Source organism: Pipistrellus hanaki (genome assembly GCF_964339955.1).
Source record: "Pipistrellus hanaki genome assembly, chromosome: 14".
Classification (NCBI taxonomy): Eukaryota; Metazoa; Chordata; class Mammalia; order Chiroptera; family Vespertilionidae; genus Pipistrellus; species Pipistrellus hanaki.
Genome location: NC_140516.1, coordinates 40,369,626 through 40,382,878, shown reverse-complemented (window position 1 = coordinate 40,382,878; position 13,253 = coordinate 40,369,626). Strand labels below are relative to the sequence as shown.

Here is a 13,253-nt window from a genome sequence, read left to right as displayed (position 1 = left end):
TCTGTTTCCCATTTCCTGCTCTTTTTCTGCGCCTATTCCTGTCCCAGGACCAGTGGAAAGAAGCCGGCTCACCGGCTCCCTCTTCCTGGGTGTCTAACTAGCTAATGTGCATTGGGCACTGACTGCTATGCCAGGCACTGGCCATGGCCCAGGCCCTGTGCTGAGCACCCGGGGGCATCGTCACATGTAAAGGGAAGCTCCCGGTGTGAGCCACACTCTGCAGCTAAGGAAACCCTGACTCGGAGAGCCTAGGACACTTGCCCAAGCTCACACAGCTGGGAAGCGTTGGACTGAAATTTCAACCCATTAGATGCTTTTATTTTTATAATTATTTATTATTTTTAAAAATTTATTTTAAAAATACATTTTTATTGATTTCAGACAGGAAGGGAGAGGGAGAGATAGAAACATCGATGATGAGAGAGAATCATTGGTTGGTTGCCTCTTGCATGCCCCCTACTGGGAATTGAGCCTGCAATCTGGGCATGTGCCCTGACGGGGAATTGAACAGTAGCCTCCAGGTTCATGGGTTGACATTCAACCATTGAGCCACACCAGCCAGGCTTTTCCTTCAGTTATTTGGCAGACATGAAGTGAGCAACTCTTAGGTGGAAAGTGTGATTTGCCATGATCATGCCATGATCTGCCTTCAGGGAGCTTCCATGCTAGTGGGGAGACCTACAGGGTCGGCTCCCTCAGTCCTCACCACAGCCCAAAGTGAGGTCACCACGGTTATCGCCATACTGTGGAGTCATAAATGGAGGCACCAGCGATATGGAGCTTTCTTCTTCAACCCTCCTGCCTATCCTCTGCGCTCCAAATGAAATAAACAATCGAGGACAGTGCTTCCTGCCAACAGAGGCAGGCACTGAGTGTGATGAGTACCCATGGCACTCGCGAAGGCGTACGATAGGAGCCTGATGTCTGTCCCCTCCTCCGTGTGCCTGTAAGAAGCCTCTTTCCCCAGAGGAGGGCCAAATGGTCTGCAGCTGCAGCGCCTGTCGGAGAGGTGACTGCTGGACTCGTGGCTCTGGGAGGAGCGTTCTGCGCACACCCCCGCCCCTCCCGGAGCTCCTCTCCGGTTCCCTTACACTGCGGCTGTTCCATCAACACCAAGTCCAGAGGGAGCGTGGGGAGGGGGATCTGAGGACAGATCACCTGGTCATTAACCCTTAGCCGACCTCTGCAGGTGCATGCTGGGGTGGGGCTTGTCTGGGCTTCGAAGTGGGGGCTGTCCCCCCAATCAACAGCCCTGCCCCTAGCCAGCTGATCCCGCCTGGAGGCGGTGTGAGCAGGTGAAGCAAGATTATCTCTAAGCTAACATTTGGCCCGGGTCCAGGGCCGGCCAGATGGGACCCAGGGAAAAGAAGGCCTTCCTTCCTGAACTGAGCACAGCGCCACAAACACACACGACCTCCTCCACAGTTCCTACCTCCTGTCCCTAACTGCACTCTCTCCTTTGGCGAAGTGGAACATCGGGACTCGCTAATTAAGCACAGGCTGGTCCTAGGCCTTCTCGGGCCGGTTGGGCCACAGCTCTGTGGCGTTAATTGTTTGCAGCCCAGGTCCGATGGTGGACATCCCTCCGCAGGGACTGGGCCGGGCTTCATTCTCCGTGCGCTGGAGTTGAGCTGAGGGTCTGATTTGCATCAAGGCTGCTCTCTCGTTGCAAGGAGCAAGACTTGGAAGCTGTGGAAGTCTCGGAAGCCTCAGACATTGCTGGGCTTAACGAGCTGAGCAGATGGAAGGCAGCCTCGGGGTGGGTGGGCCGGTGGGAGCGCACCTTCGTGCGGGTGTCTGTCTGGCGAGAGTTTCCATCGCGGTGTCTGCGGTGGAGATCCTCCCTGCAGAGGCTGAGTGGGGCAGGAGGACCCGAGGCTCCGGGGCCTCCTCTCCAGGGAAGTGGGATGCAGTTGCTGGTCTACAGAGAGGCTTCCTAGACGCCTGCCATCTGCCTAGATGGCCAGAGACGGGGGAAATAGAATCCATGGGTGTGTTTTTTTAAATCCAGAAGGGAAGGGAAACTCCATCCGGGAAACATAACCCCAACGTGTGTGTGGAAGCAGGATGTTTCATTGCAAACCTTTCTGGAGACACAGCTGCCGGGTAATGTTATCTCGGTCGTTCCTGTGACCAGAGACGTTTATCTGGGGCCGAGTCAACAGAGCTGGCTTTCTCAGATGACCTCCGCCCTGTCCCCCTTCCCTGCCACCTGCTCTTTCTCTCCAGTTTATCCCTGAGGTTTCCCATCCGGCAGCACCCGTTCAGGGAGGCTTGAGAAAGTCTGGTGAGGGGTGGAGGCGGGCGGGGAGAGTGTAGGTCCATCTGGAGGGATGATCTAGGGTGCCCAAGGTTTGGAAGAAAGCAGAGGTGCCTCCTGCTCACGCGAGAGAAAGGGACCTGGAGCCTGGCCTCAGGATTTAGGTTGTCCAGGAGGGCGGGCTCCGGGGCCTTCGGCAAATCCCAGAGGTTTGGGAGAACCTGGGAGTATGGGTTCATTTCCCATCACCACACGGGAGTTACCCTCATGCCCTGAGGAAGTACAAGATGCTAGCAAGAGCAATTCTACATTTTTTATTTAATTATTGACATTTTGGGGGGAGACATGGGTTAATAAAATTTCATGGGTTTCAAGTGTGCAATTCTACAGCACATCGTCTGTATACTGTATTGTGTGTTCACCATCCAAAGTCAAGTCTTCTTCCATCACCATTTATACTCCCTTTACCCTCCCCCCCCCCATCTCACCCTCCCTTTAGCAGAGGCAAGTCTATGCCCAACAAGCAAAGAAATGTGCTTGAGGGGAAGCTGGTGGCTCTGGCGGATAAGGGTCACATGGACAGCTCTCCCCTCACCCCTGTCCTCTGGCTGTGTCTCACAGGCTTGTCTTTTGTGTGGGTTGAAGTCAAGGGTTAGACCTAGTTGACACCCTGTGACTTTTCAAGTATCTTGAAGAGTAAAAAGGGAAGGATTTTTCCAAGGGAGGCAGGCTCTGGTCCTGCCCTGTGAGTTGTACCCCTTCCTTTGGGCCCTGCTTGGTTGACCAGGGAGATAGGCTGCTGTCCAGTGGCCTGCAGGCAAGTGCAGTCTCTCTCCTGGGAGGACAGGGCCACGTGGGACCTCCGAAAGCTGCATCCACCTGGGCAGAGGCCAGGAAGGCAGCACCTGGTTGTGCACAGCATCTGCTCCCTGCCCAGGGTCTCCTGGAAGGCCAGACGCAGCTGGCAGGATTTGAGTGTCAAGGAGCTGAGAGTCAGTGCGGGGTGGGAGGGTGGGTTATAACCCCTGTGAAAATTCCAGAGCATCCTGCCATAGCTAGCTGGTTGTATATGAGGGTTTCCTTTGTGTTGGTCTGGTTTTGTAGCATTCCTAACTGTTGACTTCTGTCTGGCTTCAGGCTCTCAGAATTTACACGACTCCACCATGGTCCTTTAGGCTCACCCCCTAAACAAGGGGTGATCAGACTCTTCAGACCATCTAGAACACATGTGTCAAACACAAGGCCCGCGGGCCAAATCCAGCCCGCCAGGCCTTGCAATGTGGCCCACACCGCGCTGTCATCACTGCACTCCGCTGTCAGTTTATGACATTGTCAGTTTATGACTGTTCAGTAAACCATTCGGCCCGCGATTTAGGCTGGATTTTAGATTTTGGCCCCTTCTCTGATTGAGTTCGACACCCCTAATCTAGAACTTTATCGAAAAAGATGTCATTCAGCCGGGCTGGCATGGCTCAGTGTTTGAGCATCGACCTATGAACCAGGAGGTCACATTTGCAGGCTCCATCCCTAGAGGCGGCCAATAATTGATTCTCTCTCATCATTGATGTTTCTATCTCTCTCTCTCTCTCTCCCTCTCCTTTCCACTCTGAAATGAATAAAAGCATTTTTCAAAAAAGATGTCATTCAGTTCTGATTAAGTAGTTTGATTTAAATATCCACATTCCTAAGTCTACACATAGATAGTCCATGTGGTTAAAAGCAGGGGGATTGGACTCAGCTACACCCAGGTTCAAATCCTTTGCTCTGTATTTTGCAGCCTGTGTGACTTTGGGCAAGTTGCTTCGCTTCTCTGAACCATGGCTTCCTCCTGTACAAAATGGGGATAACAGTGGTAGCCACCTCATTGAGCTGCAGATGAAATGAGCTAATGCATATGAATGTTTGTCACTGTGCTGGCATGTGGTAACCAGTATCTAAATGGTTTCTACAACTTACTGTATGAGCTATATGTTTACAGGATATAAAACACATCATACCCTTATCTACAATACTTATTATAGTAATGGTCATTAGTTTATTTTGGGCTTGTGAGGATAGGGATTGCCTTTTACTTTATGTTCTTTCTTATCAGGATCACGTAAAACATGCCATAAATGCCCTTTCTTGGGCTGGTATCACTTAGGTCTATTTGCTTTGCTTGTGGCCCTCTCCTTGGGTGCATTTCAGAACAAACACGCCACCCTGCCAGAGGCTAACTCTGACTTAGGGGTTAGAGGGAAGAAGGGACTGTTTTCTGAGCTCACTTCCTTGGCTGTTAACGGAGAAGCCGGACAGAAATCCTCACCCCTGTGTGCAAAACCCTGGCTGTGATCTGGATGCTTGTGTCCCTCCTCCAATTCATACGTTGAAACCCTAGTCCCCGGTGTGACGGTATGGAGCTGGGCCTGTGGGTGATTAGGTTTCGATGAGATCATGGGGTGGAGCCTCAGTGCTGGGATTAGTGCACTTATAGGAAGAGGAAGAGACCAGAGCCCCCTCCCTTCACCAGGTGAGGGCACCGCAAGAAGGCAGCCATCTGCAAGCCAGAAAGTGGGCCCTCACCAGCGACCTTGATCCTGGACTTCCAGCCTCCATAACTGTGAGAATAAGTGTTTGTAGTGTAGGCGGCCTTATGGATGGTATTTTGTTAGAGCAGCCCAAGCAGACTGAGACAGCCCTTCTTCATGGTGGTGTCAGCCGAAGTGTCTAAATGCTGTTCCTTTTTGCTAACATTCCTTCCTTCCCACAGAGGCCAAGACGCCAAGCTTCTCTGTTCTTCTCATTTGTAGAGTGTCTCCCCAAACCACTGATTCAGAATTGCTAGACAGAGGCCTGGGAATACGAGTTTGTACTAAGCTCCCAGGTGATTTCCGGTCAGCAGAGAAGCCTTGAGGTTGTGTGAGGGGATCCCCTCGCCCTAACTGACGCCTCGCCCAGGAGGGTGTGCGTTTGGTGTGAGTTCTGGTGAAAGGGATAAAAATGGCGAGAGCAGCGGCCAGGTTGTGTAGGGAGAGGACTTTCTTTCCTCCAGCCACCTCCTAGGCAAGGGAACCTTCCAGAGCCGCCGAGGCAGCGGCCTTGGAGAGCCTGACTGAGCTTGGGACCTGAGGGGACATTGGGAATGGAGTCCTGAAATACCTTCATCTCTGAGAAGTTTACCCATCTTCCATGCGCCAACATCTCTCCTGCAAATCCACTTGTCATGCAGAGGGTCAGCCTGGTTGTTCAACAGAGCAGAACGTTCTCTGAGCGCCCGCTCTGTGCCCGCTCTGTGCCAGGCTGAAGTGCACTGAGCTAAGACTTAAGGATAGAGAGGAGTCGCAGGTCTGAAATGCTGCGGTCTCCTGAGTGGTTTTCCAAGCGAGTTCTGAAAATCAGCTGTGGCATGAATACCCCAGAGTGGTTTATTAAAACTTTTGATGTCCGTTTGCAACCAATGTACCACTATGGTGGGGTGTTCATAGTGGGAGAGACTGTGCCCGGTGGGTGGATCATGGGAACGCAGTACTTTCTACTCAATTTTGCTGTGAACCTGAAACTACTGTTTAAAAACAACATTTAAAAAAATAGAATAAAATGTAGATCCCCGAGCCCCTTAAAACCCAAGTTTACTTATGCAGAATTTCAGAGGGAGGGGTCCTGGCACCTGCAACTGTGAAAGGCCCCTTACAGACCCTCATTCACCCCAAAGTTTGAGAACCAGTGGAAATTAGCTACTTAAATTTTTTTTAACAACCCCAATTTTATGTTCATTGTATAAAGTACATATTAATGAAAAGAAGGAAATGAAAACTACCTGTAATCCTGCTCTAAGAAAATCATTCTTAGCATTTTATTGATTACCCTTCTAGTTGTGTGTGTGTCTGTGTGTATATTTAGACACGTGTGTAGCATTGACATGTACCTGACGCCGCACTGGGTCCTGGGGACAGAGATGAGAAAAAGAATGGTCCTGAGCACGGAGCACCCACAGTCATGTTAAATGGTGCCTGGTACCACTTGAAGCCCAGCCTCTGTCACCCTCTCACCTGCTCTTACTTTTACCCCACAGGTGTACATCATCAACGTGACCTGGTCTGACTCCACCTCCCAGACCATCTACCGGAGGTACAGCAAGTTCTTTGACCTGCAGGTGAGTTGGTCTGAGCTCACATTGTGCCCAGTTCTCTCTGTGGCCCTAGTTTCTGGTGGGCTGGCCTCTCCCATGCTCTCACTCATCTGGGGAACCCCCACAGAGCCCAGGTCAGAGCAGAGGGACAGACGGGGGAACCTGGATGGTCGCGCTGGACTTGGCTCAGTTTAGGACACTGCAGGCAAACGCTTGGGGCTTTGTTGACTTCATCACATGGTCTTAACAGTCACGCTTTGTCACTCTTCTTTGCCTGGCTGGTAGGAATGAGGGTGGAGAGGCAGGAAGATGGCCGGGAGTGCTATGTACATGAGCAGACATGTCTATAAACATCCAGAGTGAGACACAAGCCACCACATCATTGAAGGCAAAGAAAAGCAAACATACAGAAAAGACCGAAACTGAAAACAAGTAATTTCTTGAACTACAGACACAAACTGAGCATACCACTGTGTCTGTCTCACCGAATAAGGCTCTGCTGTCCTATTTGTACATGTGGACAGTATGTGTGTCTCTCTAATATACACAGGTGTGGTCACACGGGGATGCTGATATGGATCCCACAAATCCATTGCAAACACCTCCCTTGATACCAACTAATCTGGTTAGGCCTCTTTGGGTTACAAGTGATAGTTTTACACTCATATTCGCTTAGACAAAGAGAAGGATATATCAGAGAAATTTATTCAGTCAACCAGATGGTAAAGAGGTGATTTGAGGCAGTGGTTCTAAGGAACATCTGAAACCAGGGTTACTCTCCCTCTGTCTTATCTCTGCTTCTCTCTGAGCGCTGTCTTTAGCTTCTGTTACCTCAGATCCTGTCAACAGCTCCTGAATTTCATATCTTGTGGCTCCCAACAGCAGAGACCGTCTCCCACATCTAAATTGAAAAATTCCAGGGAAGAAGCTGATTGGCCCAACTTGGTCAGGTGCCCTCTCTGGACCAATTAGTATGATGTAGCACAGATGTGGCCACTTAGGAGGCCCACCCTTATATATGGCATAGGTACCAGACAAGGCAGAATCATTGTGAGCTGAGCAGCCACCCTTCCCATATAAGGAAGGGAAAGCTGAGAGATTCTAGATTCTTCCTCGGGACTCTGAACCTAGTTTAGGGCAATAAAAACACAACAGAGAGAAACCCATCCCTGGCCCTCACAACCAAGGCCTATTCCTTCCTTTGTAGGCTTTTGGTGATGAGTCATCTTGGAAAGGCCAGGCTTGCATATTTGCCCCCAAGTACCTGATTTTATCCCATTGTTCTTATTATATAACCTATGAGGAGAGCCAGCTTCCTGTATTACAAATCTTCTCTTAAGCCACCAATATGGGATTGAATATCCCATTGAATGGGGATTGAAAGCCACTCCTTACCCTCCTGCCTTCTTCCTCTTCCCTCCCCAGTTCCTGTCCAGTCTCCTCGGATCCTTCCGGCATAAACTGGTGGGATTCGCTGATACCCCATCAATGGGTGTAATGTGCTGGACAGGAAATGATGACTTCGTTGGGGGAGAGGGAACCCTGAAAGGACTCATTGATGAGCCAGAGGGGCCTGAGAGTCAGCAGAAACTCTCAAACAGGACTTTTCTTCCCCTCTCTCTGTTCTGTTCCCCTACCCCCTTCCTGGTTACAGAACCTAACAAGAAAGGAATGCTGCTGCCCCAACTTCTCCCTGGCCCGGAGGCTCATTTCCTGTGTCGGGAGAGGACACATGGCATGGAGTGGCTTGCGTGATGTGCTGGCCCTAGCCATGAGCATGGCCAGGCCTGCACACTGTGTCATCATCACCCTGTAGTTGCCGTTGGGGGAGGGTTTGAGATGGTTCTTTGGAATTTAACCTTTGAGCCAAACATAGCATCTTTGTGAACCCATTTTACAAAACTCATGGCATGATGACTTAGGGGGGTGCATTCGGGAAAGCCTTTCTTATTTATCAGGGCCAGTGATTTTAATATGGTAGCTCCTATAGAGAAAGGACACATGACATTGCTAACTCTGTCTCTGGTCACTCGTGGTCCTTGGAATTCAGTTTTCTGAGGAGCTGTATGAGAAGCTTCTTTCCTGGGGACACATTGCCTGGGACTGGTTTCTGGTTCTGTCACCGTGTAATTCCAGACAGGTTCCATAACTTCGCTGGGCTCTATTTTCTCATCTGTAGGGTGAAGATTCAAATAGTACCCACCCAGTGGGGTTATTGGGAGGATTAAATGAGCGAATCCGTATTTTTCCTGACACGTGGTTGTCTGTAGTGAGTTACCCGCTAGGTTGGCTAGTGGATGCGGGGCTGTGGGTGAAGGGTCTGTTGCTTTCCTGTTTCCCCTCCTTGGCTCCACTTTGTGTTGAAGAGCCCCACCTTGGAACCCTGCAAATCCTGGACTAACTAAGCCAGCTTGGGGGAAGCTGCTAAGCTGGCTTACCAATTTGTCGTTCTGGGCCTTCTGGGGACCACAGATCCCTTTGTGAATCTGATGCCTGTCCCCAGAAAAAGAGTGTGTATGTACATCTTTACTTACAGTGTTAGTCCACCCTGCTTGGGCTCCCAGTGAAGAACCGCTGAGCTGAACACACTCACACCTTGTACTACGTGGGCACCTTTTAGGGGTTTGTACACAGTGGAACTGAATACCCCTTTGAGGGACGCCTAGGTTACTTCCCTCCCACAACTTGATTTCACTTTCCCCAGTGTGGGTCTTCCCACACTTGCTTCTCTTATTTATCTCTCTTTAAACATTATTTTTTGCTCCTGGTGGCCTTGATCCCCCAGATTTCTTTCTTTCTTTATAAAATTTTTTTTTTTTTTATTGATTTCAGAGAGGAAGGGAGAGGGAGAGAGATAGAAACATCAATGATGAGAGAGAATCATTGATGGGTTGCCTCCTGCATGACCCCTACTGGGGACTGAGCCCACAACCCAGGCATGTGCCCTTGACCGGAATCAAACCTGGGACCCTGTTTACTGAGCCAAAGCTTGGCGAGGGCCCAGCTTTCTAATGTGACCCGGGAGTCATGTGCAAAGTGATACCAAGTGGCCCTGACCTCCGCTGGCTCTGGACCAAAGGCTGTGGGTGTGTGCAGATCCAGTTCCACTTGGAATAGCACAGGCACCTCCCGTGTCCTCTTCCCTCTGTGGGCAAATCTGGAGATGGGCTGCCATGCTCTGCCCTGCCCTTCACATCCACAGCCAGGTAGCATTTGAAAGATGCCATTTCTCCATCTCCACTGCAGCATCCACATCTGCACAGCCCATGTCTTCACCCTACATATTCCCCTCCTACCCACACCACTCACACTTTTTTAAAAAAATTCTCAACTAAAATAAGGCTATTTTTCCATTGATTTTTATTTTTTAAATTTATTTTTAAATCTTTATTGTTGAAAGTATTCATATTGCCCCCTGCCCCCTCTCCCATTAACCCCCCGCCCCCCCTTACCATCTGTTGATTTTTAGAGAGTGGAAGAGAGGGGGCAGAGAGAAATATCTTTGTGAAAGAAGCACATTGATTGGTTGCCTCCTGAATGCACCCCAACCAGGGCCTGGGCCAGGGAGGAACCTGCAACCTAGATATGTGCCCTTGACCGGAATTGAACCTGGGACCCTTTGGTTTGCAGACCAGCGCTCTGTCCACTGAGCCAAACCGGCTAGGGCACACTTCTTTTTTTTTTTTTTTTAATCTAGTGATTAGGGTTACCAGATAAATAAAAGAGGTTCAATTAATTTTGAATTTTAGATAAACAATGAATACTTTTTTTTTTTTTTAAGTACGATTTTATCCCAAATATTGCATGGGACATACTTATGCCAAAAAAGTTGTTCATTGTTTATCTAAAATTCAAATTTCATTGCGTGTCCTTTGTTTTCACTTGCTAAATCTGGCAGTATTGCTGTGACTGTGAGTGGTGTGTGTGTGTGTGTGTGTGTGTGTGTGTGTGTGTGTGTTGGGGGTGGGGAGATGCAAAGAGGTTGGCTCAGGGTAAGAGTGAACTGGCCTATGTCAAGGCCTTCAACGTAGGCTGAGGAACGCTCAGACTCAGAAGGACAAAGTCCCTCCCTTTAGGAGTCAAGATCTTGTGGGGAAAGCAGGCTTTGCACAATTGAGTCCACTGTAGAAGAAATAAATAATGGGCCGAAACCGGTTTGGCTCAGTGGATAGAGCATCGGCCTGCGGACTGAGGGGTCCCAGGTTTGATTCCGGTCAAGGGCATGTACCTTGGTTGCGGGCACATCCCCAGTGGGGTGTGTGCAGGAGGCAGCTGATTGATGATTCTCTCTCATCGATGTTTCTAACTCTGTATCCCTCTCTCTTCCTCTCTGTAAAAAATCAATAATATATATATATATATATATATATATATATATATATATATATATATATTTAAAAAAAATAAATAATGGATTGAGATATAAGCCACATGCTATGGAATGAAGAGGAGGGAAAGAGCATTCTTCTTGGGCAGGGGAACAAAGATGTTCATATGTTTTAAAAAATATGTATTTTTATTGATTTCAGAGAGGAAGGGAGAGGGAGAGATAGAAACTGTCAGTGAGAGAGAATCATCCATTGGCTGCCTCTAGCACACCCCCTACTGGGGACTGAGCCTGAAACCTGGGCATGTGCCCTGACAGGGAACTGAACCATGACCTCCTGATTCATAGGTCAACACTCAACCGCTGAACCACACTGGCCGGACTCCATATGGTTTTGATTGGCGACAGCAGCCTGGAGTGATATAGCCACATACCTCCATCCAGTTTGGGGAAATTTGATTGTTTTTTGGGAATTATAGCTATCAGGATAAAGTGTGTTCCTAATTTATTTCTTTGTTTATTCATTTATGCCTGCTTCCTCCTGTCTGTCTGTCCATTCATTCATCTGTCCTCCATCTATCCAGTCTTAAGAGTCTTACTTCTATGTCCCAGGCAGTATGCCAGGATTTAGAGATTTATTGATGAGCCAGAGCAGATCTGGTTACTGCCTTTATGGGACCTCTAGCTTAGTGAGGGAAGACAGATTTTAGTGAAAATACATATATTCTTTTATACTATTCCAAACGCTACAAATAAAAGTACCAGAGACATATTATAGGGAAACCTTATCCTGTGGGATCAGGGCAGGCTTCCCTGAAGAAGTAAAGTTTTATCTGACTGATCAGTAAGTTATTTTATCTTATTTTATTTTTGGGATCCGGGAAGCTTTTATGCTTCTAATGAAAGCAAGACTTTCTCCCCAGACCAATGCATGAATATACATACACAATTCTAATAGCCTTTTTGGTCATTTACACCCCCCTGAAATCCTTCCATGGGCACCAGGATAAGACTTTCTAATCGGATAAGGCCCTTTACTTGGTCCCAATCCTTCTTCTCTCCCCATATTTTCTGCCTCAAGCCTTCAGACCCAGTGATTCTGTCTCCTCCACACACAGGGGCTGCTCACTGAACCCAGCTCCTCTTCCTGCCCACTGGGACGTGCTGGTGATGGAGGAGGCTTTTGACTTTTGTCTCCAATGCAGTAGTGACCAGACACATGAGTTTAAATTTAAATTAAAAATATTAAAAATTTTAATTTTAATTTTAAGTTTAATTCATCTAAATAAGATTAAATTTAGTTTCTTGGTCACACTTGCTACATAACAAGTGTTCAGTAGCTTTAGTGACTAGTGGCTAGGTATTGAGTAAACACAGAACATCTGCCATCCCAGAAAGTGGTATAGGACTGTGCTGCTTTAGACCAGTGGTCAGCAAACACATTAGTCAACAGAGCCAAATATCAACAGTACAACGATTGAAATTTCTTTTGAGAGCCTAATTTTTTAAACTTAAACTATGTAGGTAGGTACATTGTTATTAACTTGATTAGGGTACTCCTAAGCTGGCCTTTGCTAAAAACTCAACGGGCCAAAGAGCCGCATGTGGCTCGAGAGCCGCCGTTTGCCGACCACTGATTTAGACCATGTGGCAAACACACAGGCTTGATCTGGCCTTATGTTCTTTTGGAAACCAGCTCAGTCACTAGAAAGGGCTTCTAAGGGCATTTCAGGTGTCAAGTTGAGGACAGGGAGAGGAGAGGTTCTTGGTCTTCAAGTGGAAATTGGTCGTCAAGCCGGCCAGGACAAGGCCTGGTGTTGAAGCCTGTTTGGCTATCAAGAGGTTAGATTACTTGGAGGAGCAGTTAAGGGGAGAAGGAGGAGGGCAAAGGGCCATGGATGCTCTTCAGTTGCCTTCTCACTGGCAGCTGGACCACGTTTCCAGCCTCTTTACATTTCCTCTCACAGCTCCCTCGCTGCTAAGTATCTCCCCCAAGGCCTGGCCCCACCAGGAAGGACCGGAAGGCTCCATTGAAGGTTGTTTCACAATCTGACCTACAAGGCAATTACTGCAGCAGTAATTACTCCGCAAACATTGGCTCTCTGTGCTGCTGGCCCTTTAGTCTGAACTCCGGCCAGTGAGTGAACAAGGTCAATATTTGATCAAAGACTGGAGAGGCCCTTGAGCTCCCCCCACACAGCCTGGGAGATGGAGTCAGGAAAGGTGTTTAGGTTTGTTTATTGGCTCTAAAGAACTTAACCTTCCCTGAAGAGTTTTCCTCTCTCTTCCTTATTCATCTCTCCGGACTCTGCACCCATTACCTCACCCAGGGTCACACTCACTTTCCAGCTCTCAGATAGCCAGGCTAATGATGGGCGAACAAATTATAATCCCAAATCACTAATAACTGGCCTTGCAATGGATGTGTGGGCATGGTATGATGTCACCTGTGGCGAGTTATAGGATCACTGCATTTTTAAAATTAGAAGAGTTCTATCTATCCAAGCCCCTCACTTTGCATGTAAACATCTGTGTTGATTTTTTTGTTTCAAATTTAT

At 48.4% G+C, this 13,253-nt stretch overlaps 1 protein-coding gene across 2 annotated transcripts in view; it reads left to right on the top strand.

Moving 5' to 3' along the window:
- The window catches only part of SH3PXD2A (SH3 and PX domains 2A), a 213,135-nt gene that overhangs the window by 40,830 nt on the left and 159,052 nt on the right, over window positions 1-13,253 (top strand). For both annotated transcript variants that reach the window (XM_084903835.1, XM_084903836.1), the window contains exon 2: window positions 6,312-6,392. In XM_084903835.1, coding sequence (XP_084759961.1) covers window positions 6,312-6,392 — 81 coding nt within the window. The remainder of the gene's footprint in view (window positions 1-6,311; window positions 6,393-13,253) is intronic.